A 26,732-nucleotide genomic window follows, 5' to 3' on the forward strand; every position below is an offset into this window, starting at 1 on the left:
CACTGATTCAAGATAAAATAAAAGAAATCTTATTCTTTAACACTAGTTTGTAGTATACTTCCCAAGATGGATTTCTCGGCGTTCATCTCGCTCCAGTCGCCACATGACCCACAACATCATCCGCCAAAACAAAGCGCTCCTTCTTTCTTTCCTCTTCCCACAAGGACACCCACCTCACATTTTCGCCATGATTTGAACCGACTCCACTGGCTGATATTGCTCAGTAGCCCATTTCATGATTAACTGGATTACCCCATCCATCTCCTCTCGGGTATTGTCTGCGTGGATCATCAACCGTACTCGACCCGTTCCCTTGGGCACAGTAGGGTAACCAACGGAATTTACCCAATATCCTGCCCGCCGCAGCCTCTTGCACAAGTTGTGGGATTGCTTAGGCTTCGTGATTACTGGAACTATCGGTGACTTGAATGGCCTGGTATACCATGTTTTCTCAGTGGGCAGGGTAAGGATGCTTCGCTGTTTGGTATCCTCCCACTGAGGGTGTTTTGTCAAGGTATAATAGAAGTACCATATGTTCTCTTGCAGACGTTGCTGGCGCTGCAACATGGAGATCAGTACTGCTGACATTTTACGAGGGTGACAGGACATACCCTGTGTCCTTCCTGGGTGGCCAGTATCTCATAGGCTGCGCGAACAGCTGCCACGGTTGTGAAAGATGGCGCCGTGGTGAATATGATGTTCCGCCCATAGTTGATTAGTGCTTCTTTGATTGTCGAATTGCATAATACCACCGCTAGTCACTAATGTTAGCATTGTCAATTTTCGAACAATGATGGGTCGTCGTACCTCCCGATGACGCCAGTGCTTTTCCACAGGTATGTAACCTGATCGAGAACTCATTCTCAAGTCCATACAATGAGACGACTCCTGAGCCATGTGGCCCAATGATGCCATTAGAATGTGCTTCGTCGATTGAAAGGATATAGTTCCCTCGAGGCAGAGTGTCATAGGCAACCTTTACAATCTCGTGAAGAGGAGCCACATCTCCATCCATGCTATAGATTGACTCGATTGGGATATACACAAGTCGTTTACCTTCTGCCACTTCAGAATTTTGGTCCCGGACCTCTTCCAAGCGTTGTCGCAGAGAAAGGCTGTCGTTGTGACGGAAGGAAATGCTCTTAGCTCGTCCCAGCCGCATGCCCTCGCGAATGCTAGAATGCACTAGCTCGTCGAAGACAATGAAGTCCCCGGGCTGCGGAATCGCGGAGAAGATGGCGCTATTGGCATCATACCCGGATCCAAAAAATATAGCGTCCTCGGAATTGTGAAAATGAGCCAGATCACGTTCAATATCCAATATGAATCGCTTTGTGCCCTCGAAGCAACGCGAGGAATTGGTCCCAATAGTGAAATGGGGATGTCTTTCAAGCTGGTGAAGAAAAGCCTCGGTCAAGAGTCCGGACGCTGAGAGGGACAATGTATCATTTGATCCAAAGTCCACTGTCCCTTCAAACTCGTCTGGCGAGCCTGGCTCATATAATCTTCCCTCCGCGCGACGGCGGTCCAGCAAGACTTGGAGTTTTTGACAAAGAATATCTCTTCCGATGCTCATATTGTATAGAAGACTTGAAAGTGTCTTTCGAACTGTTCACTAATTGACAGCTTCTTGCCTTATATACCCAGAAGCTGGCGATCATTTCCCTCCTGCCTGTGCAGGACCTCCGTGTGCAAGGAATGACAGCGTACTCATATTGTGCGTACCACATATCCTTTTGGCCAACCTAAGTAGATTGACATCTGATAGAATGACCACGTAATGCGTCATTTGAGGGATAAAATCCAATGACCTTGTGGCCATGACGGTGATGCAGTGGATCATCTACTTCCATTTTTCTAGAATACCCACTTTATTGAAAAGCACGTCAGTGTGACCGTAACTTCCCCAGGATACCCGGCCATGGTCCATATATGATTGAGGGATCTGAGCGTGCGCGGCACCGACGATGTCAACCAATATGCCATGCGGTAGTCGGAGTTGAATCCTAGCATAACATGGCCCTTGTGCGCTTTTGACATACGTCTTTGCCATATCCGCCTGCCAAGTGATCTCTCTGACACTTATAAAGTTTCCATGAATCAGGGACAGCCATGGGCAGCTGAATCGAATCCGGTTTTGTAGGCTTAGGCATCAGGGCAAACTTTTATCATGCGACATTAGGGATCTGGGTTACCTTCCCAATACGTTTGGTACCGAACACTGAATATATGACTGGAACCTGGCATCTGCACTTTCTTCCGAGGTTTATGAGTCTCATTTGCTGTTTCGGATATGCGAAAGCGCCACTGACGCCAGACTCCTGGGTCTTGTTCATTCGGTACCCGCTACCGCTAACTTTATAGGACTTCTCTCGGACATTTTGAGAAATTGCCAAGGGTGTTCAACAACTGTGTGATTGGCTTAACACGCCTGAATATGGGAACAGACAGAAAGTACTAGAACGAGCAAGTTCCTAACCTACAATGAGACTCTACTTTTCCGTGGGTCGTCACTATTACTATATCTGGTGGCTTTATATTCGGTTCGTCACTGCATCTTTGGTCGGAGCGTGGCGCTGTTGTACATCCACTTAGCTACTGGGCATGTTCGACTGGAATTATCATGGTAGGTGCGGATCGATATCCGGAAGGGATTTCTTACAGGCTCAACCTAAACCTTCAGAGAAGCAAACTTGCCTTGGCCATTAGGCGCAAGTCTCTTCGCTGCAATCTATGGTGGGCCGCCATGCTACAAACAGGTTATTGCTCCCCACCGGCTGTAAGGCAACACTTATAAGTTTGGACTGCCCTATCTAGCATCTGTCGCTGTTCGCTTCCAGCCAGTCACCATGCAGCCCTCAGTTCGATCACACTAATGTCATCTACCACTTTGGTGCACACCCTCCTTCTATCACGTCAACGTTGCCCATCTGGCCGGTCAACCCGTCAACCAAGCAATTCTGCTATTCCTTTACCAGCTTTTAAGTTCTTCCAATTGGTTAGCAGTCTCCACATGTTGTGAATATGTATGGCGGGGAGTAACAAGCGGGCGAGCTTGTTCCCATACTGATTCCTCAGGGTCATGCTCACCTACAACTAACAGTGCGGTCAATCTTGAGTCATCACGCCTCACTTCCCCTTGTACCTTGCGGTTCAGCCCGCTCACAGGAGGACAAGTCGGCAGTCTATTGCCCTAGTTGAAGTGAACCGGTCACCCAGTGTCCGCCAACTGAGGGGTTCGGTGAATTGGACCATCATATTCCGGAAACCTTACTCTGCCCAGTTGCTTACCCATACACAAAAACATAGCTATATATTGATATATGATCTACAATCTACCTTTTGTTCATTCTCTCAACACGAGACCCGCAACTACACCATGACGAGTGGCTTTTACAGATGCTGCTTGGACCTTTGTAAGGGACAGAACCCTGTGAATACTATTACAGAGGTTCTTTCGTGCTTTCTCTTTATTAGCGCTGAACAGCCTAAGTCCAAGAAGTCCCGATATCCCAATGCCAATCGTTGAGTTACAACAGCGACCCCGCCAGCTCATCCAATATACTCAACCACTTGATTCCACTCCGGATCATGTCTCAATGCCTCCATATCAGCATCGGTCAAACAAGCCAGCATGTCTACAACCCCTTCCGGCCGCATTGGTAAAATATATAGCAGGCCGGGTAATAGGTTTCCCGAGAAGTTAGGTCGTCGTACGAAGTCGGGGCGGCCGAGTATTCCAAATTTATGGTGCATGATATCTGCCCGCGAGAGCGACGACATTCCTACATCTGTATCGGGATTAAAGGCCCCACCATATGTGATTATCGATTTATCCGGCTGTTGTGCAATAAACGTCGCGAAGCTTCGTACATGGTACGCTGTATTTGCGCGATTCATTTCCCGGCGAAGGTGCAATGCTATTGCGTGCAGTGGCAGGTCGATCAGTTCACCGAAGGTCAGCCAAGTCGCTACATTATGAACAAGGTCGCCCATATACTCGGCTGGAACACCCATTACTTTGCGGCCGTCAATAGCACGCGAGAACCTTGATCGGGTATCAGGCGTATTGCGACGCTGACGCATCATGGTGAGCTTCTTCCAGAAAAACGCGCTGATAGCGTCGTCGCCTGTGATGAAAAGCACCTCTGGATCTGACTCTCCGGGCGGCGGAGTAGCCTGTGTCTTGAGATCAGTCACCTTAGCTGCGGCCAGGCGTACAACATGCCACTGGGCTGATTCTGGCCACTCCATAAGCTGCACGTCTGTACCGGGAGGGCGCAGATAATGACTATGGTCTAGCATCGGCTCATCTGGACGCAGAAGAGGAACAACATTGCGTCTATCACAATTTATCTTCTCCAGCAGATCGCTGGAGAAGTTCTCCCCTCGCATAGCCTGAGCCACGAGCCGGGCAAAGCCGAATACTCCCCCGCCGTCCGTCATATTATGTTGTGTCGCAAAATCGATAAGTACACCCCCTTCGACAAAGTTCGCCTGAAGGCGGATCACACGGGAGGGATCCTCCTCTGAGTCTTCGAACCGCTGAGGGAACGCCGTAGTGGGTGCTAGTAGATCGGAGTCCAGCAAGTAGTTCGGAGCCTTCAATCGCTGAATTACCTGATACGGTGGAAGCTCACGCGAAACGTTTTTCACCTCAATAAGCCGGCCAGGAGCCGGACAAGGCACAACGACATATCTCCCCGAGTTACCGGGACTTTTGTCAACATTAATCACCTTTCCAGCCATCCATGGCACCTTCTCACGAATCATGGCGACAGCCGATATCAGGTCAGATACGATGTCGTCACGGGTTATGCCTTCGGGCATGGAGAAAAGGAGTAAGATGTGGGTGTAGACCTGCAGCATGGGCAGTTGGCCCAGGACATCTTCATATCGACTGAGATCTTCATATTGGCTGGGTCTTTTCTTAGATGCTCTGCGGTAGCGGGTCATTGTGATAGTTTTCGTGGGATGGGATTGACTTGTGCTGTCAACTTATGGCAGAAATATATAGTGAGACTACTACGTGTATTTAGATACCCCGCTAGGAGGCCTCTAGCTACTCATTTGAATGAATCATGGGGTGATACATTGACCGGATACCCGGAGTATCTCAGCGGACTTGATATGTCCTTTCTAGGACAACTTATCCGAAAAATCGTGGCTTGTAGAACATGTAAAGGCGTTTTTGTGCAACCCAGATACTAGTGACTCTATCATAAGTACTCCTACTCCCTTCTCAGCCCTTTCTCTCAATTATATAATAATACATGATCCTAATCCCAATACACAGCCTAAAACCCAATCAAGCAGTCCAATACTCCCTAACTGACTCCCTAATCCATCTCCAAACACCCCCACGACCCGGTCCATCAAATTACCTCTCATGCATTAATATCTGGTAAGTAGTAAATTACTCTAGCAGACAGTACGCGCAAGCATGTAGAAACAGACATAAATAATTTCTAGGTAAGCTGCATTCATTGTCTTACTTTCAAAACTCTAATTATCAATTTACTATTTTGGGTGCGTGTGCATTATGTGTGTGTATGCGTGTATGCATGCATGCAGGCAGGCAGGCAGGCGTGGGATTATGGGTTTTGTATGCATATTGGCTTTTTAGGGATAGAGTGTTTTTCTGCTCTTGGGAGGGTGGGGGGGTTGAGTGCTGTTGGGTAGTTAGGATTATCTGTTTAGAGTGTTGTGTAGTTGTTTGATAGTGCTGGGAGGGAGGTGAACTGAATGTACTATTTACTATTAGTGCAAGAGGAGATAAATACTATCAGTTCATGTGCATGTATGTCATATCATATTTCTTCATATCATCATAAAGTATGATCATCACAAGTACCTCCCCCCTCCTCCTCCCCCCGGTCCCTCCCTTTATGTACCTCCTATTATACCCTGCCATGTCATACAAGCACGGCATTCACACACCCCTAACCAATTAATCCTGGTACCTACACTTTGTACCCCTAACAACAACAACTATAAACTCATCCTCCCCCGCGTCTCATACGGTATCAACACGACCAACAATCCGGCCAGCACAAACATCCCGCCACTAACATACACCGGCACAGCAGTCTCCATATTCGACACCAAAGCAATAATCGGCGCCAAGATGCCCCCAATCCGATTCGCGCCCCCGACCAACGCATTCCCGGTGCCGCGATACTGCGTCTCAAAGATCTCCGGCGTGTACGCATACAGCACCGCATACAGCAAACTGCTAGTGAAACTGTAGGCGCAGTTCCACCCCAACAAGGCACTGGAGGTCTTCGCCGTCGTGGACGCGAGCAAAAACGCGCCCGTGGAGAGGGTGGCGAGACACAGCGTGCCCTTGCGTCCTAACCGAGGCATCTCGACCATCACTCCGCCGACCAAGCTGCCGGGGACGCCGACCGCAGCGATGATGAGTGAGTTGCGGTACGTGATGTACGTTGAGCCGTCGCCGAATTGGATCCCGCGCATTTGCTGCAGGTAGGGGAGGAAGTTGTTGTACAGGGGAAAGCCGAGGCCTACAAGGGCCCAGATGAGGATCATGAGGGTCGTGGACCAGGCGCGGCGCGGGGTGCGGAAGAGAGCGCGCACGTAGGGAGCGGAGAGTGGTTCGAGGCGCATGCGGAGATGATCGAGGGCGCTGAGGGCTCCGTTGTTGGGTGTTGCGTTGGTTGGGGTGGGGGTGGTTGTTGTTGTTGTTTCGGTGCTGCTGGAGATGGGTCCGTCGTCTTGGAGGTCATCTATGGATAAAGAGGAGCTGGTACCGTTGCGACGCGCGACTTCATGGACAACGGCGACGGATTCTTCGTGGCGGCCTTTGCCCATGAGGTACTTGGGGGATTCGTAGAGAGTGAAGAATAGACACCGGGCTAGGCACATGAAGAGAGCGAGGCCGCCCATTGCGATGAGGAAGTAGCGCCATCCCATGTTGGAGGCCTTGGTGCAGTGGTCGGCAGAGGCGCAGGTCATTTCGCCGATCAGAGGCCATGCGACGAGGTTGGCGAGGAGCTGTGCCAGCGCCCAGTTGATTGATAGCACCGTGAGCAGGTACTGGTGCGAACCGGGGAGAAACTCGAGGAAGATGGCCGAGTCGACGGGCAGGTTGCCGCCAACGCCAAAGGACCATAATGCAGCGAAGACGCCCACGGCTGCGAAAGACGGTGAGCCAGCAGCGACCAGGCCGAAAATGGCGGTGATGGCAATGGTCAGGTTGAAGGCCCATCGCCGACCGAACAGATCGCAGGTGAAGCCCCAGAAGAGCGACCCGGCCAGTAGCCCGATGTTTTGGGCCAGGGACAGTAACGGCGGCCGGGCAACGTCGAATTCATAAGACACCGGGACGAGGATGAGGGAGGTGACGATGGGCCAGAGGTTGTCGCTGGCCCAGCCAAATCCAATGACGCCGAATAGCTGCCACTGATACCTGCCCATGCCGATGTCTTGGATGGCGCGGTTGAGCAGATCGGCCTTGTAGCGATAGGCAGCAGCAGCAGCATTGGGCGTCGGCGGGTTCGAAGCCCCTTCCAGCGTCGATAACACGGGCTCTGCCTCATCTGGTTTGGATGCGCCCGTCATGATCACGGCGATGTGAGGATGACAAGTTGAAGAATAGATTCCTCGGGGTTGATCCGGCCGGTTTGGAATTGCGGGGTTGAGACAGAAATCAGCGAAGCTTATCGGCGGCAATTTTCTGGTCGCATCTCAACTTGCGATCGGGAGCAGAATCTCGTTCAGTGAGGCTGCCAAACAGATGTCATTTTGTGAGAGTGAAAGAAAGTGAAGAAGGAGTGAAGGGGAAGTGGAGAGGGAGAGAAGCGACAAGAAACAAGACCTCCGGATGCGGAGGAGGATGTGCTCGGTGATTAATGATGGATGATTACACAAGACACGAGGATGAGATGAGCATCAAAGAAAAACTCACGGAAGAAACCTTAAGATGGCGGGATCTGCAGGGCCGATGGTCTCATTTCTTTTCATCGCCAGCCAATCACGCATTATATATGCATAAATTGCGCATTCTTCCATCCTCTGGATGCAGATCTTGAAGTAAAGGAAATGAAATCATCTTAAGAGATACACCGCCAGTTAAATGTGTTATTAATTACTCATTCACTCACTGGTTAACTACCTACACACTGTACAAACCTGCCCTCACCTATTCCACCCCTGCCAAAGGGTAGCGAAGAATGAATCATTCTCGATTTCAAGCCGTCGTGGCAGCCGATGCCAAGGGACTGATCGCCGTCACGCCGGGATAGAAGGAAGTCGGGATGGTAGGGATGGGGATGGACGCGGTCGTGCCAAAGTCTGTGGTGAGATCCGCTGCCATCGTGGTGGCCGAATATCCTGAGGGCGCCGTGGTGACAGTCTGGGTGGTCGTATACGAGGTGGTGGAATCGCTGTCTTCGAGGCAAAATCCATCACCATACGCCGACTCGCAGGTGTAGGTCTGCTCATCGCCGCTTTCGGTCCACATGGCAAAATCCTCGATGGTGATGTCGGTGCAAGGGGCCGTGTCCGAGCATACCACCTTGATGGGCCCGCGTTCGGCACCATCCGCCTCCGTTCCCTTTCAGTTCTTGAATGTGATGTTACTCAATTCCACGCCGTCGCCATCCACGGCTGTCATGCTGCTCCAGTAGCTGTCAATATCCAGAGAATAGGCGTTGCCGTGTCCTGCAACGCATTAGCCGGAGGTTGTATATACCTAGTTCGAGTGGGCCAGACATACCAATAAAGTTCTCAAGAAGGGTGTTCTTGACTGTCCCACTACCGCCATTGCTCTTGATCATGTACATCTGGTTGGAACTCCAGGTGTAAACGTTGCGGTACAGAATATCAGTGATATCGGTGTCAGCGCCGAGAGAACCCATCGCACAACCTCCACTCCAGTTGCAGTAGATGCTTTCCACTAGGATGTTGTTGGCAGGGCTCTGCGGGTTGTCAGTAACCGAGCTAGGGATGGTCATACCAGGTGGGCCCTACCTTGACTGTGACACATTCATCCTTGTTGGTCACCTCGACCTGGGTACATGAATCAGCACTGGAAGCTTTCCATTGTGGTATGATGTGGTACATACGTCGTGAACCCAGATGTTGCTACCCCACACATCAATCCCATCCAAGCCGCCCGAGTTACCACCCCGGATAGCCATGTTATACACTTCTCCATCGGAGCAGTCGTCCATGACGAAGTGGAAGGCTGGCGCGTCCACGAGAATGATATCATGCACCGCGAAATTGCTCACATCCTGGAGTCGCAAAATCCGTGGCCCATCAAGATCGCCCTCCCGGTGGTACACATATCCGAATCCCTGGACGGCACCAGAGGACGAGTTACTGTACAACTCAAAGTCGGAAGAATTCTCCACTAGAATCATATTACCTCCATCGGTGCCAGTGCGGTAAATAGTACCGTCCAAGATGATGGCGGTCGCCTTGCCTCCTGACAGAGACACCCAGGTATCCATCGCATAGTCACCAGGAGGAATATAGATCAGACCTCCGTCCGAGCACGCATCCCAGGCTTCTGAGAGGGGAGACCCAATGTCGGTGGTGTTGTCTGCCACAGCACCATAGTCCAGGATGTTACACGTCTTGGTCGCAGCCTTGGAGTGTGCCGAAGTGAGCGGACCGACGCTACCGGAGAGCTGGCCGTTGACCAGCAACGGGGCGAGGGCGAGAGCGAGGATGGAAAGAGCAGGCATGGTGAGAAGCTACTTTACAAGTGTCTCTCTGCTTGGTCTCAACCGATCGCAGCAATTGCTGCTGGCCTTTTATAAGCATCCAGTATGCCACATACCTCGAGGGCAGCTCCTCCCACCGGAGAATCCATAGCCGCCCCTATCACCTCAGCTCATATGAGGTGGCTGCAAGGATTGACACGACGGTGAGAGACGGCAGGGTTTCTCGATATTAATTCTGGATTCATTGTTTCGTCCCGTTGGTTTCCCGTTCCTGGACCGATGCCGATCATTTTCTTCTCGTGAATCAGAGGTCAAGCTTTAGCTCAGGCCTTTCAGAGCAATTCCTTATTCACGGAGAAATCGAGTCAAGAGCAGGGACCCCGCCGGCTTCGAGACGAGTGCTGACGGGCGCTCGGCTACTTCGAAGGGGATATTGCAGCGATGATCATGTCGGAGCTGACGAAGAGTCAAGAACTAAGTCCCTTTAGCGGTTCGACAGGGTCGCTTGGCAATCCACGAGTCAGGGTCTACCGTTGGTGAGTCTCATGATTGCAGGAATGTGCACACATCAATCGACAAGGGCCATGGATTTCGGATTCAAGCTTACGTACCTGCAGACCTTTGAAGCTTGTGTTCGGTGGAAGATTTAATAGAGACAATAAGTGCATCGGATGGGAGATGCCGTATCTGCTTACGTATGGTACCATATGTTACCTAATATATACCGTTATATTCGTCACAATACGTAGCAAACCGGCTACTCACAATACGTTTCTATGTAAGTACGCGTCTGATACACACAATATGGTATCATGGAAATGGGTCTCTAGTGGATATCTCGGCAGTTCCGATCGCGAGATTCCCCATAGTAAAACCACAGCCACAACACAACCTGAAAACGACCAATCTATCTCTTTGCCAAATCTTCTCCTATCCCCCTTTGGACCCTAGAATACGCGTGTTCAACCTCCTCTGGAATATCAACATGACCAATAAACCCCTTCCCCATGGGCCCATACCCATGCTCATCATCTCTCAGCCGTGGAATCTCACCCAGAACCAGACCCAAGAAGCGTGACATACTCCACAATGTTCCCGTCACCCCTGGCATACTACCATCGTCATCATTATATACCAACTCACCCTCCTCGACCTTAACTCGAGGCACTATAATCGGCCAGCTGAGCAACTTCGGAGGCCTCGGGGCATACGCCTTTTCAAATGAGGCAACCGTCCGCCGAGCCATGGTCGGATCCTGCACAACAATCATAGATTTAGGTTCCGGGATACCATTCCTTGCCAATAATGCCCGTGTTTCTAAGGCATTCTGTCCGCAATTCGTGGACTTATCTTCTAGTAGAACCGTGCAGCCGGATTTCTGAATGAAGGTGGCATCAAAGCACCGGGTGAAGATGGTATGAAGGACGTGAGATTCTGGCTTGCCTGTAATTTCTGGGACGAGGTGTGCGTAGTCTGGGTGCCTCGATACGGCCTCGTAGAGATGAGGCGTGGAGTGGCCGATTCCACCACATAGAACGAGTGTTTTAGTTAATTGGAGGTTGCGCTCCAGGTGTTTGAAGACGGCCTCTGCGGGATAAAGCACTGCCGAAACACATATCACGATGCAGTCGGTATTGATTGGGGGGTGGGATGATGCTGGGATTTGTTCGTGGGCTAGAAATTGCGCTAGCAGATTGATGTCGTCCGGGTTGATGGATGAGGATGACATTGTTTTTGCTGCTGGATTCACCGACTGACTAGCTTGGTAGCTAGCCGATTTATCTAGCTGTTGACTCTAGTTCAAACTAGTTGCTTAGATTGCATATCGTGTGTTTGAGGCAGATGAAAGGAATTGAAGATTAGTTAATTACGGCCATACCCTCTTCCTGGAACGATGATTGGTCCAGGTTCTTGCGGGGTATCAATACCCCGAGACCCCGATTTATCTTCTCTCCCATGTTCGCTGTTTATCAATCTCAAGAATTGCACGGCGTTTTTTTCAGCGAGACTTGACCTGCTATGTATGTGGAATATGCCATAGAATGGGTATGTAGTAGCCATTAATGTATGGAAGATACGCCTACTGTAGGCATACATTTCACCTGAATATCTCTTCCCGCGATTTCGTCTCCCTAATGTTTTGGACCACATATGAACCACTTGATGACAAACACGGTGTTTTCCTGCCATTCATGTGAGCCACTTCCTGGTCAAACTCCAGATGGTCAGCAGTCACTGCTCTTGAACTAGTTGTTAGTTACTTGGACAGGGAGTGAGTAACTCAGCTGATAGTAGCTTGAACCCCAAAAGGAAGGGATAGAAACCTTCAGGAACATCTTCTGATGAATCATCCAATCTAATAAAAATTATATGGTTAGTTGATCACGGGAATTGCTTTAGGTCCATCTAGCATGAAAAGGTGCTCTCCACTACTTTTCAGTTCTACCCATGGATTACTATCTGCTACTACAAAGTTATTCCCGCTACTGCCTCTGTTAGGCGGGAGATGCCGAACAAACTGTTCGCTTTACTGATTAGATCGAATATAGTGATCTTCTGATTAAATAGTATGGGAACTATACTCTCGATGCTGATAGTTAAATAAGACGCCTCGTGGCTCCTGCTTGACAATATTTATTGCACAAAAAGCTGTCCATGTGATACCATCGCTGACGGAGACAAACTCACATCACACAGAAAAGAAAGCACTTACACGCTCCTCAAAATTGCATGCTCCGCTCTTGTACCTGTACCAGGATACAAGGCTACAATCTTTTTTTGGGGGGTAGATCAGATCAAGCGCACATTAACACAAGACATACGCGATGTCTCAAAGATCATTGTCGATGCTGTCAACTGTCTCGAGGGTTCGCCGTGGTCTCGACAATCTGTTTGATAAAGTCATGGAACTTAGAGGATGTGTGCCTACCGATGGTCATGTGGATATATATAATCTTAGGTCTGTTGAACATGTAATTCTGTTTGAGTTTGAGTAGTTGGACAATCCCCAGACTTGTTCTACAATCTTTCCACCAGTCTTTTTTCGTTCCAAGGAAAAAGTCAATTACGAAAATCCTATCCTGAGATACGCGGATTTGCGAACATTGATCAGTTCATTGGCAAAGTGTCGCCCAAAACCCGCTGTAGTCAGATAGCTAGCCTTATCCATGATCGCGCGACCCGTGAGGCAATGCTTCACCAAAGGCTTGACTTCGTTCTGTAAGCTCCTTGAAAACAATCTTACCTCATTGCAGATAAAACTCCTCTGCTGACATATGAATATCAGGGCTTCCGATAGTACCTTTTACTTGGAAGAGGATCTCACATGTCCTTACGGTAAGGGACGTAATTGGTGGTATGTTCCTAGGGCTCTAGAGCCGGAACCAAGGCCAGTTGATGGGAAAGCCTATCCTCATTTCGCTCTTCATCTCCTTGAGATATAAAGGAAGCTCGGGAAGACTCCATACTCTTCTCTGAATTCAGTGCATTAGTTTTTGCTATGCGAGGCCGCGCAAACCAGCGCAAGGTAGATTCAGAGGCAGAGGTGGAGGCTTATGGAAAATGATGGTGAAGGGAAAGAAGAATATACATATCTCTTTCCTAATGAAGAGTACTTTCCTGTACTTCTCTCTCTTGTTCTTCCTCAACACGCAAGAATCTTTACTGCATGTATGGTCCAGGGCTGGTCATTAGACAGTCGAACTATACAGCTCTGAATGGAAGAAGAGCGCGCCAATTGATTTGTTTCTTCGCCTTTATCTGAGCCGTTCTTTGGAGACCCGGGGGTGAGTACGACCATGTCCTCTACTGCACTATCCCCCACGCCTTTTTCCTTGTGCAGTTTCTGCATTTACTTGTGTAACGACAACAACCTCCTACAGAGCACCCAATACTTCATGGTTTTCATTTTTTATTCTTTTCCTCTTATACCAATGTCAAATATAAAGTAGCATTCATTCTTATCACTATCATAATTGCCCCTTTAGTTGCTTATATTATGCCTTTTACATGTCCCAAAATTAAGGCTGAGTGGACAGCAGCGGCTAAGACATACAATGTCCTCGGCAAGACATTATTGACCTGGCCTGATCTGCGCTCAGGATCCAAAGTGAACAAAGAGCAATACCTTTTGTATCGTGTCCTGCTGCCCGACTGCAAGGAGCCAGAGTTTCTAAATCCTTTACGTCTTGGGATTCCTACGACTCTCATCACCCAAGCACAGAATGTTCTATATAGAAGACAAACATATCAACTATATATTAAAATGCTGGGAAATGGCAACTGGGCTGATCCAGCGTTTGGGTCATTTGGATCAGTATGAGGCTGCAGTCGGAGATTCACAAGGGATGGCATATGGATAAGAAAATGAAAATGCGAACATACGAAGACACGGTAAACTCCGCCTGACCTTCTCAACTCCCTAACCTCTACAATTCCCGGAACCAACAGTCATTCTTGTTCGGGGGATCAATTCCTTGTGTAATTTGTTTCCTCTCTTGCCCAGCAGTCCAAAATGAAACCTGCAACTGCTCTGTAAGTAGATTATATCCAGCTTCTTTGATCAATTTAGTAAGTTGCAGGAACTTCAAGCATCATCTTATTACTGCAGATATGTCCGAGATCAGTATCTGTTATACTAGTCTTTTTCATTTTACGTCTAATATCTTAGCCGTCACCCAGCACCTTTTATCTAAGCATCAGATCAAACGACAGTAATGGATTTGGGTCCGAAGTATTCGTCAGTAACTGAATGAAAGCATTCAACAACAGATGAGAGACATGGAAAAATACAACCCCCAACAGTGAATTGTAAAGGTTTGCCTGAATCAGGCACAAACCCTCGAATAATCAAAACATGTTCCCGGTAGAGTAGAGTCTCTTCGCATCTTTTCCAGCATCTTTCTTTCAAACGTCTCTAGCCGCGCAACTAAATAGGCGACATATCTATCTATACAAAAAAGCAAAAAGCTCACCTGCATCTATGGGTTGCCAACCCATAGGAGGCTACGAAAACCGCTTAGTGCGGTTTTTGCAGACGATTTCCAGCAAGACGATGGCACGTTCTTGAGCCTACGTGCTATGTACTATGTGTCAAGGGCCAGCTCGCCCATGCCCGGAGACGTACCCAGGACTCCCGAGTGTATCTGGTTCTACACGGCCTAAGAGACAGGCAGAACTACAGGCCCGGCTTTAAGCCACTCGGTTACCCTGGGTTTGGTTACTGTTTACGTCTCAGAACTTCCCTTGTCTGTTCCCCTTTTCTGTCTGAAAAAGGTAATTTGGGTGGCCTATTTGCCCAAGTATCGATTCTGGCGGCCTTGTTTCCCTTGGAGGGCGTGAATGGTGGGTGTGGTGAGATGCTGGTGATGGTGAAGCTATTCGGGTCCTTCCCTTTCTGGTCTATATCATGTCTTCCCGCATCCGCACCCCATGAGGCTCTCCCCATCTCATACTGGTCCTTTATTTCTATTAATGCTATTGATATTCCCCCTATCCCTCTTCATATTCTATTCCTACTTTACAGAAAGTAACATACAGTGCATTTCTGCAAACTAGCTGGTCCCCCGACCCACCGATTCTTACCAGTTCTTTCCCTGAGTCACTTTCCCCCATATATCCTTACTAGTCAGTGAAGTGAACCCGGTGCGCTACCTTTGTTGTTGACAATGTTTCCATGTATACTGAAGCCTATTGTAGCCCGCTTTTTTGCCTCTGGCCCTGGAGAGTCTAGGAAGTAAGCACACCTTATCTTTATTAGTTCTAGCGATGATATTTTACGGTAGGTGTCCTTGTTATCTTCAAAGGGTAATTTAAACCTTTACTATTCCCACATCTTTCCAGACTCTAGCTTGTGAATGTGGGTAACCTATTACTCTCATTTCTTCTTCTACTTCTTCATCCATCTAGTCAACTGCACTTGAACCTTACGTTTGTCATCTGAGACTACCTCCCCAGATGATTTTCTTACTTATCGAATGTCACGCTCTCTTCTAGATACTCTCATTCTCAAGGCTACTAGTCTGGTTCATATGCCACATGGACGGTTACACTGGACTGATTGGTGTGTCCCTACGACTCATGTTTGTCGGTAGCAAAATCACCTAATTTATGACACTACTCTAGTCCTCTCCATACTTGTAAACACTTTGGCTTCCTGTCGCTTGGATGCCTTTGCAAAGGCAATATTGCATGGATTGGCCGTGCGATCGCTACGAAATGGATCAGTGCATTTCACAAAAACACACTTTCGTATATGCACTTACACCTACGGTTGGCAGCACAAAGTGAAGGCTTTCAATAACCTCGGAACACATGAACCTGGCGAGCTAACAAGTTTGAGTTGATTAGGTGTCCAAGTCATTCATATCCCACCGAAGTGCACTAGTGGAATGATGCACCAGGAAGTTCGATGTACTTGGCGCTTACGGTATCAGCGCCAGTACTTGGACCACCGCTACTATACAACGCGAAGGAGCGATACTATCCTAGGAGATTCTACAACAATATCACAACTTTTATGCACTTGGACAGAAAAATATTTCCAATAAGCACAGATACATAACACTTACGATGCTAGATTTCGATCAACAACTTAGTAAATGGGTACCACATCATTCTAATCACGCATCCGAGTCGTTGCTATTAGCTGCACACCAGAATATAGGGCTAGGGCACTAAGCCGGATCTGTGAGAGTGTAACGGCGAAAATCAGTAGCCTGGCTGATTGCTCCGGTGAGGGAGCTTCTTCGTTCTTCTTTTCCATTCAAACTCATACGATCCTTGATTCCCTACTGCCTCCACACCTCTAGTCATCATTGTTGATCAACCGTTGGCAGCCGCGTGCCAAGGAAGCAGGTTCCGGTGGTTGTTTGCCGAGAGAGCCATTCATATTGGCTGCCTCGGCTAGATAAATGGAATCTTCTCTCAGGAACAACCGATGCCCCAGCTTCCGCAGTTCTGGCATCAATGCACCCCAGCTTCCGCCAGTACCGATTTGGCTGTGTATGCTCCATCTATGGCAGTTTCTGTCGTTCGACTGACTCAAAGGATTGTTCTTCCGGCCATCCCGAATAACCGATGGCCCCAAGCCCAGATTTCTGGGCCACCTCTCTTGGCAGCGATGAAGGTTTTAAACCGGGCTGCTGCCTTTCCTGGTGGTTTGTTCTTGCGTGCACTGGGTAGCCAAAGTCTGTGACAATGCAGCTTCAGTTTATCGTGGGCTCTTTGCTTCTCTTTGGTTCTGCTTTGGCAGCCCCAGCTCCGCCAGCAGATGCAAGAACCCACCCCAGCATTGATTCTCTGGGCACCCTCCAAGCTTTGAAGTATAACAACTTGGGCCCAGGGAACAATGGCACCGCCGCAGTCTTGGTCTACGACCGACTGCCATACCTCAGTGCAGAATCTCGGTGTGCATCCATTGGCGAAGCCCTCTATCCGCTACAGGATGTATCCCACGCCAACGCCACAGAGTTAGGGTACCAGCTCGACTATCTGGTTTACACGAAGGATGTGGAGGCGAATAGCTCCTTTTGGATAGCCAAAGGCTCGCCCGATGGCTGCCAGGCATACTCCCAAAGCCGTAGGCAAGTCATTCTCGCTCCATGTGATCGACAACTGCCTGCCCTTTGCACCTCCAGCGTGCCTCCTACTACCGACAAGGACAGGGAAGCCGTGAACAAGTCAAAGATCTCTATCTCATTCGATGACTACCATATGACTGGCTATCGCGATGGGCGCTCGTTTCGATTCCTAGGCATTCCCTTCGCAGACCCGCCAGTCAGAAACCTACGATTCGCACCCCCACGCCCGTACTCAGGTCCCAAGAAGATCGACGCGACTGAAATGGCGGACTCATGCATTCAATCAGTTTCAGGCTTCGGTACACTCGACAACGGCGGTATCTCGGAAGACTGTCTATACCTGAACGTCTATTCTCCTGTCCTGCCCTCTTCACATGACAGAAAGTCCACCCGCAAGCCTGTCGCGGTATACTTTTACGGTGGTGCGTTTACCAGTGGAACCGCATCCATGGTCGACTACGATGGAGGAAATTTCGCCAGCCGTAACGACGTCGTCGTTGTGACAGTCAACTACCGAGTCGGTGCTCTAGGGTGGCTGACCACGGGCAACCTCACCACGGGCAATTACGGCACACGCGACCAAATCCTCGCCTTGAAGTGGGTCAACAAGTACATCGAAGCATTCGGTGGAGATCCAAACCATATCACAATCTTCGGCCAATCCGCCGGAGGCCAGAGTGTCATTGCGCTACTCTCTTCGACTGCAGCCCATGGCCTATTCTCCGGTGCCATTGTGCAGTCCGCCCCCGTAGACCTTCCCTGGTTCACCCGCGAGGTGTATACCAAGATCGTTACTCCCAACATCGCAGGGGCTGTCGGCTGCAACAGCACCACATCAGAAACCGCCCTCATCTCCTGCCTGAGATCGGTTCCGGCAACCCGGTATCTCGACAACACTACCGAGTTCGAAGCGGCCATGACAGCCTCCACCGAGACCATCGCCAGCGATTGGCTACATTCATCCGAGATCCTCGCATCAATCGAGCCCTTGATGCCCATCGTAGACGACACCGACAGTGGCATCATCGACGACCAATTCTACCGTCTTCTCGCCTCGAACAAACTCCCCAACCGCGTCCCCACCATGTTCACAACCGTCAGCACCGAGGCCGCCCTCTACGTCGATCAATACGTCCCGAACCTAGGCGCAAGCGAAGCCGCTCTCAAACTCGTCTACAGCTACGCCTACCCCACCTCCCTCATCAAGTCCCTCATCGCCACCGACGCCTTCCCCCTCAACGCCTCAGACCCGGACAGCGTCCGAAACACCGTCGCGGACGCCCTCACCCACAGCGAATGGACCTGCCCACAAGCCTACCTCCTCCGCCACGGCGGGCGCCACGCATTCCCACACCTCTGGGAAGTCGAAGTCCGACACGGCCACGTGCAAACCACCGTAGATGTGCCCAGCATCTGCTCCCCCAACACCGATTTCAACGCCACATGCCACTCCGCAGATGTGCTTCCTGCCTGGGGCACTCTCAACAGCAAGACAAAGAATGTCTCCCCATACTACAACAAGCGAGACATCCTGCATGCACGTCTCATGAACGACATCTTCGGTTCTTTCTTCCGCACCCGCAATCCCAATCCCGATCTGGACATGCTGAAGCTTCGTGGACCCGCCTATGCATCCACTTACCAGATCTTTGGCCCTCGTGGGTACTACATGTCTGAGTATGAGGTCGCGGAGCGAAATGTGAGTGTTCTCGATATGCCGCCGTCGATTGTGATGAATCCCGGTGTTACGGAGAAGTGTGCTGTGTTTGAGGACTTTGGGTTTAGCTTCCAGAGGGCTAATCTTACTGTTTGAGTGTGTGGGGATGGAGAGGACTATATACTGTGGATACTTAGTATATATTATGACGTGTGGAAGCGGAAGTGTCGGTATTATGTATATAGCGGTAGAAGCATCATGCTGGAGTCGAGGAATATGAATGTAAATCTATAATTTGAAAGGGCTCAATATCGCTAAAATTCATTGCATTGTCTCAATGAGCAGGAATGGGTGGAAATGTACTCAGTTCTAGGATGATTAAGCGGGAGCGAAATGCAAAGCTTCCTTTCTCGCAACCCACATCTTACGCTCCCAAATACTATGCTATGGTTAATGACAACATCGGCCATAGCTAAATACTTACCGATCAAACAACCACTAGTAACATATCAAAACCCCTCTTGGTAAAGGGAAACAATCTGAATTATCTGATATTCGTAATATAGTAAGTAATGTATACTAACGAGGTAAAAGAGAAAAGATGACCCATGGAATCAAATAAGGTAGAATAAAACAGCAGAGAGAATAGTGAGAGACCGCGAAAGAAACAGCAGAACTCCGTCTAACTCTCTAAAAATACTCGTATCGTCGTTAATCGTAACATAGCCGACCGCCATCGGGTCCGTGAGTTCATCATATCATGTCATATCGTAGCACGTAGCATTATCATCAAATGTGGGGTATTGGCCATTCAGAAAACCGCCCAAGCAAGTAAAACGCCTGTCATTCATGTATTCCATACCCCGCTTCGTTCTTGCTGTCGTCAATAATGGCTCTGCGCGGTGTCATTCTTTGGTCTTTGTAGCGTAGTAGTACTGTAGTCTGGAGTAACGTGTATTCATTAGGTGGGTAATAGTCTTTGTTGTCGTGCTTAGAGGTGTGATTCTGAGGAGGAGTGATCAATCTTGTTGACAGATGTAAAGAAAAGGTTGTTGGGATTGTTCACCGGTCGTACATAGTGGACCGTCGGCTTCTCGGAGGATATTCCATGTCCGGCATTCCTACGGGGATTCCTCGGGCTGGCGATGGCTGTACCGGATTGGCCCATCTCTGAGGCCGATATCCGCCTGAGGGGTAGCGGGAACGCTCCGGAGTTGCCGAGTTACTGAAACCAGAGGCGTTGGGGTTGACGTGAGGTCCTCTGTAACTCCGTCGGCCGTCATCGCCGGCACGCATGTCGACGTCGGGTGGGGGAGGCGGTCGGACTGGATAGCTGCCATTTCTGTTCATGTATCGAGGGTGCATGTGCGTGTATACCGGCACTTCATGGTTGACCGGGACAGCTGCGGAATCGGTAAACACGTGGTCGCGGAATGTTGGCCTTGGAGTCCGGGGAGGGCGGACCGGCTCCTCGGCATATACCCTCGACGAGCGTGCCCGACGAGGACCATCCGAGTCGTAGGGTCTGGCCGAGCTAGCATTGTACATGTCCCGGTGCATGTATCGTCGCTGATCATCCGGGGAGAATGCCCGTTCGGGTCTCCTGGCGTAGGATTCATGTGAATGACGGCGTGCATGAGAATGGTGCGGAGTATCTGGACGCAGATGACGATGGTGTCGACTAGCGCTGGGAGACGCGCGGCGTACTGCACCTCCAGAATCTTCGGATGACGCATCGGATGCACTGTTCCCAGGCAATGTATTTGGACTGACAGGCCGGGAATACGCCGGAGTGCGATCGCGACCTCTTGGTTTGGGAGCAGACTTGGTCCACATGGGAGGTGAAGGAGCTCGGCGAGGCGCCTCAACGTCTGGTGCACGGGGGAAGTATGTTGACTGAACCCGACGGGTGGCGGGCGGTGGGTACTCGCCGCTGCGACGCCTCTGGTGCCTACTGGGAGGGGAAGGTTCCTCTGGGACTAGGTGAGGGCGATGTGTTGACGACCGACGCCGTGGAGGGAGGCTGGTCTCTTCCCTGGTGAGTGGAATGTCTTTGTTGGAGAAATGAGAATGGTAGGTGCCAAAGCTCGGTGGAGATGCACGCAAGATGTTTCGCTTAATGTAATCGAGTTCGAAGCGTCGACTAACCGACTCGTGCCATTCTACCATTTCCGGGTCTGGTCTGTCTGGAAAAGCCTCCCGCGGAATTTGTTTGGGAAAGAACTCCCCACTCGGAGTTTCAATGTCCCACAATTCGACCGCGTTTTGGAGGTACCGGCAATGCTCGTCCGGATCGAGAAGAAGCTGAATGGTCTGCCATCGCACGAAGCCATTCGGCTGAAGAGCTGGAATGGCGGGAGGTTTATAAGGATCGGAAGTAGGCTGAATACTATGGAAGCATCCCAGGCGCTGGTAGATGAAGGAGAGCGCGGACGGTTTGGTCTGGAGAAAGAGGACGTCGTAGTTGCCGCCCACCTTGCGATAAAAAGCAGCCAGTCGTTCTGGAGTGAGGTCGGCGGTAGCGTAGTCGTCGAAGGATGTCTTCGCACGCGAACAATGGGAGATAAGCTTGGATTCATAGTGCGCAGCAACTCAGGAAAAGCTCCCCCGATTCGCGACTTACGATGATGCGGGCAATTTCCAGGCACAGCTGTTCCAGCAGCGGGGCCGGACTCTTATCGGCATTGATCAACACTCCCCAGTAACTCGGGCCCTGATGATCATGGGCGGAAAACATGGCCGAGCTAGAATGGGGCCCGGTGTAGAGGCATTAGACGGCAGTGAGGACAGCGGGGACATCAATGGGGGGAGAATGGGGGGACAGAAGGAGGTTGAAGAAGGTGGATTGAAGAACGAGGCTGGGAATGCGCTTGTTAGTTTTGGTGAGGTGCAGTGCTGCACCTGCACCTTGTGCCGCAGCAGCTCTTCATGCCATTCAAGGCATAGTGAAGACGCGTGATCGCGGGCGGTTAGTGGCCTGTCAAGCGCAAGGCTTCGGCCTGGCGGTCAGGCACCCATCCAGCACTGGCTCCACTGCGGGGGAGCCCAAAGGATGTCAACTCGTTTGCTGGCACCGTCAACACGCCAACTCAATCCGCCTCATCTGCTCCCCTTCGTTTTATTGGCGTCGGACCATGCTGGCGCTGTATGCGACAGAAAGCCAAATGGGGCCCTGCACGAGGCCGCTTTTGGGTACCTGAAGGTTTTGAAGGTCTGACTTCCGGTCTGCCCTCCTCCGCCAAAAAGTCACTCGCCATTGTGGGAATCACCTGATGATGGGTTGGGTTGGAGGGGTTGCCCCCCATGAGAGAGACTGTCTCTTACTGCTCTTTGACTACAGATTCCAGGCGGGCTTGATCTACTGACTTCTTTACATTCTGACGACCCCTATCCCTGATACAGCTGGCTTGATCCAAGCAACAGAGCTCCATACCATCTTCACCTGCTGGCCTCGGTTGAGGTACATGATCTAGATTAGCATCATTCGTGACCACAATTTCGAGCCCACATTAGAATGATATGACATGATCCAACCCTCATTTGAGCTGATCAACAAACGCTAATAGGCGAAGACATGCTCCCATCCTCCAATAATCCCGTCTCGGGTTATCTTTAAAAGTGCTACAGGAAGATTGCCGAGGACTGCTGGAAAAGATGTCTGATGGCATGTGCATAAGTTTGGCTGAATCCTCCTGTCTCAAATCCACGAAGAGAACTCTATCATCTCTGAAATGACTGAGGAGAAGCACGCACGTATGCAACGATGCCACCAAAGACATCTCTTCCCAAAGGGTATGGTCCGGGCAGCCGGGCCTTATGGAGCAAGACCAGCTCCTGCGCCACCTGCTCGCTGCGCAGGCTTCGCTGGTGCCAGGACCGGCTGGATCGTAGCCCAGGCCCGCGCCACAAGCCGCTGGAATTACTTCCACTATCACCAGGGCTCATCTTCGGATGATGGTCTCCGCCAGCCACCCTGAGTAATACCTCGAGTCTCTCAGATGCCAAGTCTTCCCACACGCAAGTGTCCCTTCGGTACGAGCCGATTACCATGCTGTATATCACATTTTCACGTTAATGATAAACAGAAGGAAAGAAGACTCTCGATACGTTTCCGTTAGGTCTGTCAGCGTGTTTTGTGGTAATAACTGGTTATTTTTGTAGTTAGGCGTCGAGACTACTGATATCTTCTCCCAAAGAGCCAAATGTGGTAAAAGATCTCGTCGGGATAAATGCAAGGAAGCGAAGCACAATTACATGCATTAGTACTTACTGCAGTAAGGATGAATGTGAACGCATAGGAGGCGGTCCAGTAGATCCAGCTTCCTTCACACCTTCATGATAAGCATGGTCCTCGCTGAAACACCGATCTAAGCTAATGCCTGCCTTATGCCATACGGGAGTAAGGCACCAGTGAAAAAGGATCAGGCTCCCTAATGCCAGGTGGCCCAACTAGTTTCGCAGTGAGTAAGCTCAATTCTGATAATTGAGTTCCAGCCAATGGAATCAACATAGCTGCCAGCCACTGGTCCCTCACAGCAACCCCACGAAGGACAGACAAGGTAACGATGAAACTGCTTGTCCCCTTACTCGACTCATAATTCCCATTGCAGAGCCTATTAATAGACAGTAGACAAGCCTTTGGCTTGGCTAATGGTGGGTGGGGCGTTTTCTCTGCCGGCCGCCCTTGCCAGTATGTGTGTACACTCTGTGCACATGGCCTATAAGAGTCAAATCATGCATGCACATGAGGGTGTCGCATGAGCTCCAAGATGATTCAAACATAGATGCTGTGAGTGTACTTATTGCTATCCCGAAATGTCCTGGATGACCATGGCTTATCAAGGCAGTTAGTTCATGGTCCCCAGTGTTCAGGCACGAAATTGGAGGTATTGAATAGGCACAAGTCGAAGTATCCGTCCATGCCTGTAATCTTGTTCTTCGGCCCTGGAGTTTCTTCATGAAAGGCCTCTTGAATCAATACCTGAAGAGCCAGATCAGATCGCAGAACATTTGCGAGTCGGACAGTCGAAGAATGTGAGTAAAATCAAGGTTTGGAGACATTCGAGGAATAATTTGCAGCATTCTCTCAAAGTACCGGGACAACCTTTAATATTGAGGGACATACTTTGGCCTCGTTGGCCTAGCCTGGGAAGACTGCTGCGACGCGGCTGGACTTTGGGAGAATTGTTTGTTGATAGGCATCGAAATACCGGGTCGCCATGCTTGTTGCTCGTGCCTGTCCAGATCAAGCCGACCGGCATGACCACGTACCTTATTCAATCGAACCGTGGGCCGAAGATGCTCGTTTTATTGGGTGCAGGACCAGACCTGTCAGATTCCGGTGGTTGTGATTGGGCGGCGTGCTGCCGATCCAGATTCCGCGCCGACCCTGGCCCGGGCCCGTCATTCCCGCCGAGCTGTTTGGAATTCACGCATCTCTACGGCAGCATTGCAACGAGTCCAGCATCCGATGCTGCTGGTTTTCAGCAATAATGCCCTCGATCGTCCCTGATCCATCCTGGCTTGAGCTTTTGTTATTTTTCTTAATCCCTGTTATACCCGCGTTTGCGCTCCCTGTTGACGTCTCTCGTTCTATGGTCGTTCGGGAGGTCACAACTAGTCCATTTTGTGAAGCCTTCAATTGTTAGACTGATTCAATCTCTACTTCACTCTCTTTCGCTGGCGCTCCAGCCGTAAACGAAAGCGTACATTACCGCTCATATTGTGGTTGACTGTGTCAACGTAGCTTTGTTGATATCCTTCAAATTTACTATCCTTGACGCCTCCAAGCTCCAGGCTGAGCCATCGTACGGCCCTTCAATCGACAGCACGGACACCTTATTTATTCTGAAACCAGTGAATTGCGGCACCCCATGTCTGGCAACTAGTGGAGCAGCGTGATCATGGCACTTGTCCGGGACCCGGCGTTCTGGAAACGCTTCTCTGCCGCTATGCACCTCGACGAAGAAGCAAAGACGGAAACAGGACCAAAGAAACCTACCATCTGGACGTACGTCAAGGCTCCTCGTGTGACACTATAGTTCACCCGGCTAATTATCAATTAAAATCGGCAGAGATCATTGGATTGAGGCCCAACGCCAGAAAAGAAGGCGGACTTTCATCTGTGGCATCTTGATCTTTCTCATAGTAGCGATAATTGTTGCGGCCATTGTTGTCGTCATCTTGTGGCTGAAATCGAAGAACTGGCTCAAGCCTGAAACAGAAACAGTGCCGATGTGAGACGAAAGTGTTAACTCCATTGGCCCATACAAATCAACAACGAATACCCTGTGGCTCACTGGTGTTTGAATGCAACATTGGTCGCGATATTATCAATAGAAGGCGGAAGTACGAGTCTTTCAACGTTACTGAAGGTTCGATTCTCCCAAGGAAACTGTGCTGGGGCCATCTCATCATCTCGGCTGAAAGTGAAAGGCGGAGATTCTGGAAATCGAGGTTGGGAAGCGGAAATGTGGAAAGGCAAGGAATACTGTGAATACGACATCTGGGCTGGATATGAACGAGCAGGTCTCATCTGTACAATTAGTCTCATCATACGGCGTTCAAGGTTGGCTTTCGGAGAAGAATACCCGGCATATGCTCGCGGACATTCCGGCATCTACTAGGTGCGGCTGAGTTTATAATGATCAAACATGATGGACTTCACGTTGACTCGAATCTCCTTGGAAGATGCTGGGTGGTCCTTGTTATGGTCCCAAATAATGAAACGAGTGGACTCCCTGAGGCACAGAATATCTTATCGTATTGTTAGACCATCGACCTTCGGCAGTGTTGGGAGCCGACTGATCCGACTTGAACTTATAATTGTACGAGACAAGCGGATCGCTTACTAGACTAATGGCAAGTGTCGAGTAGCAGATGACTAGACAAGACTAGGAGATAAGAAGTTTGTGTAGGAGCAGTCTAGTCTTCGTTTATTACTTGAATGATACTAGGAAGCTTGTTATCCGCATGGACCTGCCGAATGCGGCAACACAAGCGCCGGCAGCCGCTTCTGTATCAGTCACGTGTTGTATCTCATATTGTCATCCAGGAAGCTCTTGCATTGACTAACTATCCTCAGTGGAATGCGACAGGCCGAAGTTAACAGCGTGAATAACGAACAGGTGCCAGGTGTATCTAGACATGACTGTCATAGCTTATTGTGATGCATTGGAAGCTCGAACAGCTCAGCCGACGCCGCACCGGAAGCGAACAAGTCAGCTTGGACAGAGAGCGCTTATCAGCGGGTCTAGCTTATCGGGCTTCTCCGCACGTGTGGTGCTTCCCCCGCAATAAAAGGAAGGCGCCCCCCTGCGTTGTGACGGATCTCTTTTGCTGCGCGAAACGTTGCTCTCCTTCTCTCTGTCTCTCTCTGTCCTCCCCCTTGGGCTTCTGCACAGACTCCTAAGGAGGTGACACACGATGCTTCCCCCCTTTGATTACTTTACGTACCGTCGCATTCGGTAAGTTACCCCGATGCCTCCACGCAGCGACCCAAGCAGTCCTACATAACCCACATGCAACTCGGCCGACGGCTCACTGATCATTTACAGGGACCTCAAGAGGAGGGAACGGGCGGCTCGATTTGCATCGCTATCGCCAGACTACCATGCGCCCTTCTCGGCTATCGACAGAGCTATCATCAACAAGCCTATCCAGGACTTGGTGTATGAGGTCCAGAATGATTCCCTGGCACCTTTAGACGTCCTGCGCACATACGGCAAGGTTGCAGTCAAGGCTCACGAGAAGACAAATTGCGTAACTGAGCTTCTATTGCCTGAGGCAGAATCATGGGCCCAG

At 50.1% G+C, this 26,732-nt stretch overlaps 9 protein-coding genes across 9 annotated transcripts; 2 read left to right on the forward strand and 7 right to left on the reverse strand.

Annotated features, from left to right (window-relative positions):
* Nucleotides 1-174: 174 nt before the first annotated feature.
* AKAW2_81061A (aminotransferase class I/II-fold pyridoxal phosphate-dependent enzyme) lies at nt 175-1,576 on the reverse strand (the record flags this gene model as incomplete). The annotated part of the gene is made up of 3 exons (XM_041682151.1): nt 175-558; nt 612-754; nt 808-1,576. 3 exons carry the CDS (start codon nt 1,574-1,576, stop codon nt 175-177), a joined length of 1,296 nt encoding a protein of 431 aa, XP_041549022.1.
* Nucleotides 1,577-3,552: 1,976 nt separating this feature from the next.
* Nucleotides 3,553-4,956, reverse strand: AKAW2_81062A (uncharacterized protein; the record flags this gene model as incomplete). The annotated part of the gene is made up of 1 exon (XM_041682152.1): nt 3,553-4,956. One exon carries the CDS (start codon nt 4,954-4,956, stop codon nt 3,553-3,555), a length of 1,404 nt encoding a protein of 467 aa, XP_041549023.1.
* Nucleotides 4,957-5,991: 1,035 nt separating this feature from the next.
* Nucleotides 5,992-7,581, reverse strand: AKAW2_81063A (putative sugar transporter; the record flags this gene model as incomplete). The annotated part of the gene is made up of 1 exon (XM_041682153.1): nt 5,992-7,581. One exon carries the CDS (start codon nt 7,579-7,581, stop codon nt 5,992-5,994), a length of 1,590 nt encoding a protein of 529 aa, XP_041549024.1.
* A 628-nt stretch (nt 7,582-8,209) lies between these two features.
* Nucleotides 8,210-8,482, reverse strand: AKAW2_81064A (uncharacterized protein; the record flags this gene model as incomplete). The annotated part of the gene is made up of 1 exon (XM_041682154.1): nt 8,210-8,482. The coding sequence occupies one exon, from the start codon at nt 8,480-8,482 to the stop codon at nt 8,210-8,212; it is 273 nt and encodes a 90-aa protein (XP_041549025.1).
* A 96-nt stretch (nt 8,483-8,578) lies between these two features.
* Nucleotides 8,579-9,713, reverse strand: AKAW2_81065A (uncharacterized protein; the record flags this gene model as incomplete). Its single annotated transcript, XM_041682155.1, has 4 exons — nt 8,579-8,682; nt 8,738-8,939; nt 8,992-9,030; nt 9,087-9,713. The coding sequence occupies 4 exons, from the start codon at nt 9,711-9,713 to the stop codon at nt 8,579-8,581; spliced, it is 972 nt and encodes a 323-aa protein (XP_041549026.1).
* Nucleotides 9,714-10,599: 886 nt separating this feature from the next.
* On the reverse strand, nt 10,600-11,421 carry AKAW2_81066A (YdcF family protein; the record flags this gene model as incomplete). The annotated part of the gene is made up of 1 exon (XM_041682157.1): nt 10,600-11,421. The coding sequence occupies one exon, from the start codon at nt 11,419-11,421 to the stop codon at nt 10,600-10,602; it is 822 nt and encodes a 273-aa protein (XP_041549027.1).
* A 5,468-nt stretch (nt 11,422-16,889) lies between these two features.
* AKAW2_81067S (putative cholinesterase) lies at nt 16,890-19,085 on the forward strand (the record flags this gene model as incomplete). The annotated part of the gene is made up of 1 exon (XM_041682158.1): nt 16,890-19,085. One exon carries the CDS (start codon nt 16,890-16,892, stop codon nt 19,083-19,085), a length of 2,196 nt encoding a protein of 731 aa, XP_041549028.1.
* Nucleotides 19,086-19,991: 906 nt separating this feature from the next.
* On the reverse strand, nt 19,992-21,666 carry AKAW2_81068A (uncharacterized protein; the record flags this gene model as incomplete). Its single annotated transcript, XM_041682159.1, has 2 exons — nt 19,992-21,470; nt 21,553-21,666. The coding sequence occupies 2 exons, from the start codon at nt 21,664-21,666 to the stop codon at nt 19,992-19,994; spliced, it is 1,593 nt and encodes a 530-aa protein (XP_041549029.1).
* A 3,166-nt stretch (nt 21,667-24,832) lies between these two features.
* AKAW2_81069S (uncharacterized protein) lies at nt 24,833-25,169 on the forward strand (the record flags this gene model as incomplete). Its single annotated transcript, XM_041682160.1, has 2 exons — nt 24,833-24,939; nt 25,004-25,169. 2 exons carry the CDS (start codon nt 24,833-24,835, stop codon nt 25,167-25,169), a joined length of 273 nt encoding a protein of 90 aa, XP_041549030.1.
* Between the last annotated feature and the right edge of the window lie 1,563 nt (nt 25,170-26,732).

Source organism: Aspergillus luchuensis, chromosome 8 (genome assembly GCF_016861625.1).
Source record: "Aspergillus luchuensis IFO 4308 DNA, chromosome 8, nearly complete sequence".
Lineage (NCBI taxonomy): Eukaryota > Fungi > Ascomycota > Eurotiomycetes > Eurotiales > Aspergillaceae > Aspergillus > Aspergillus luchuensis.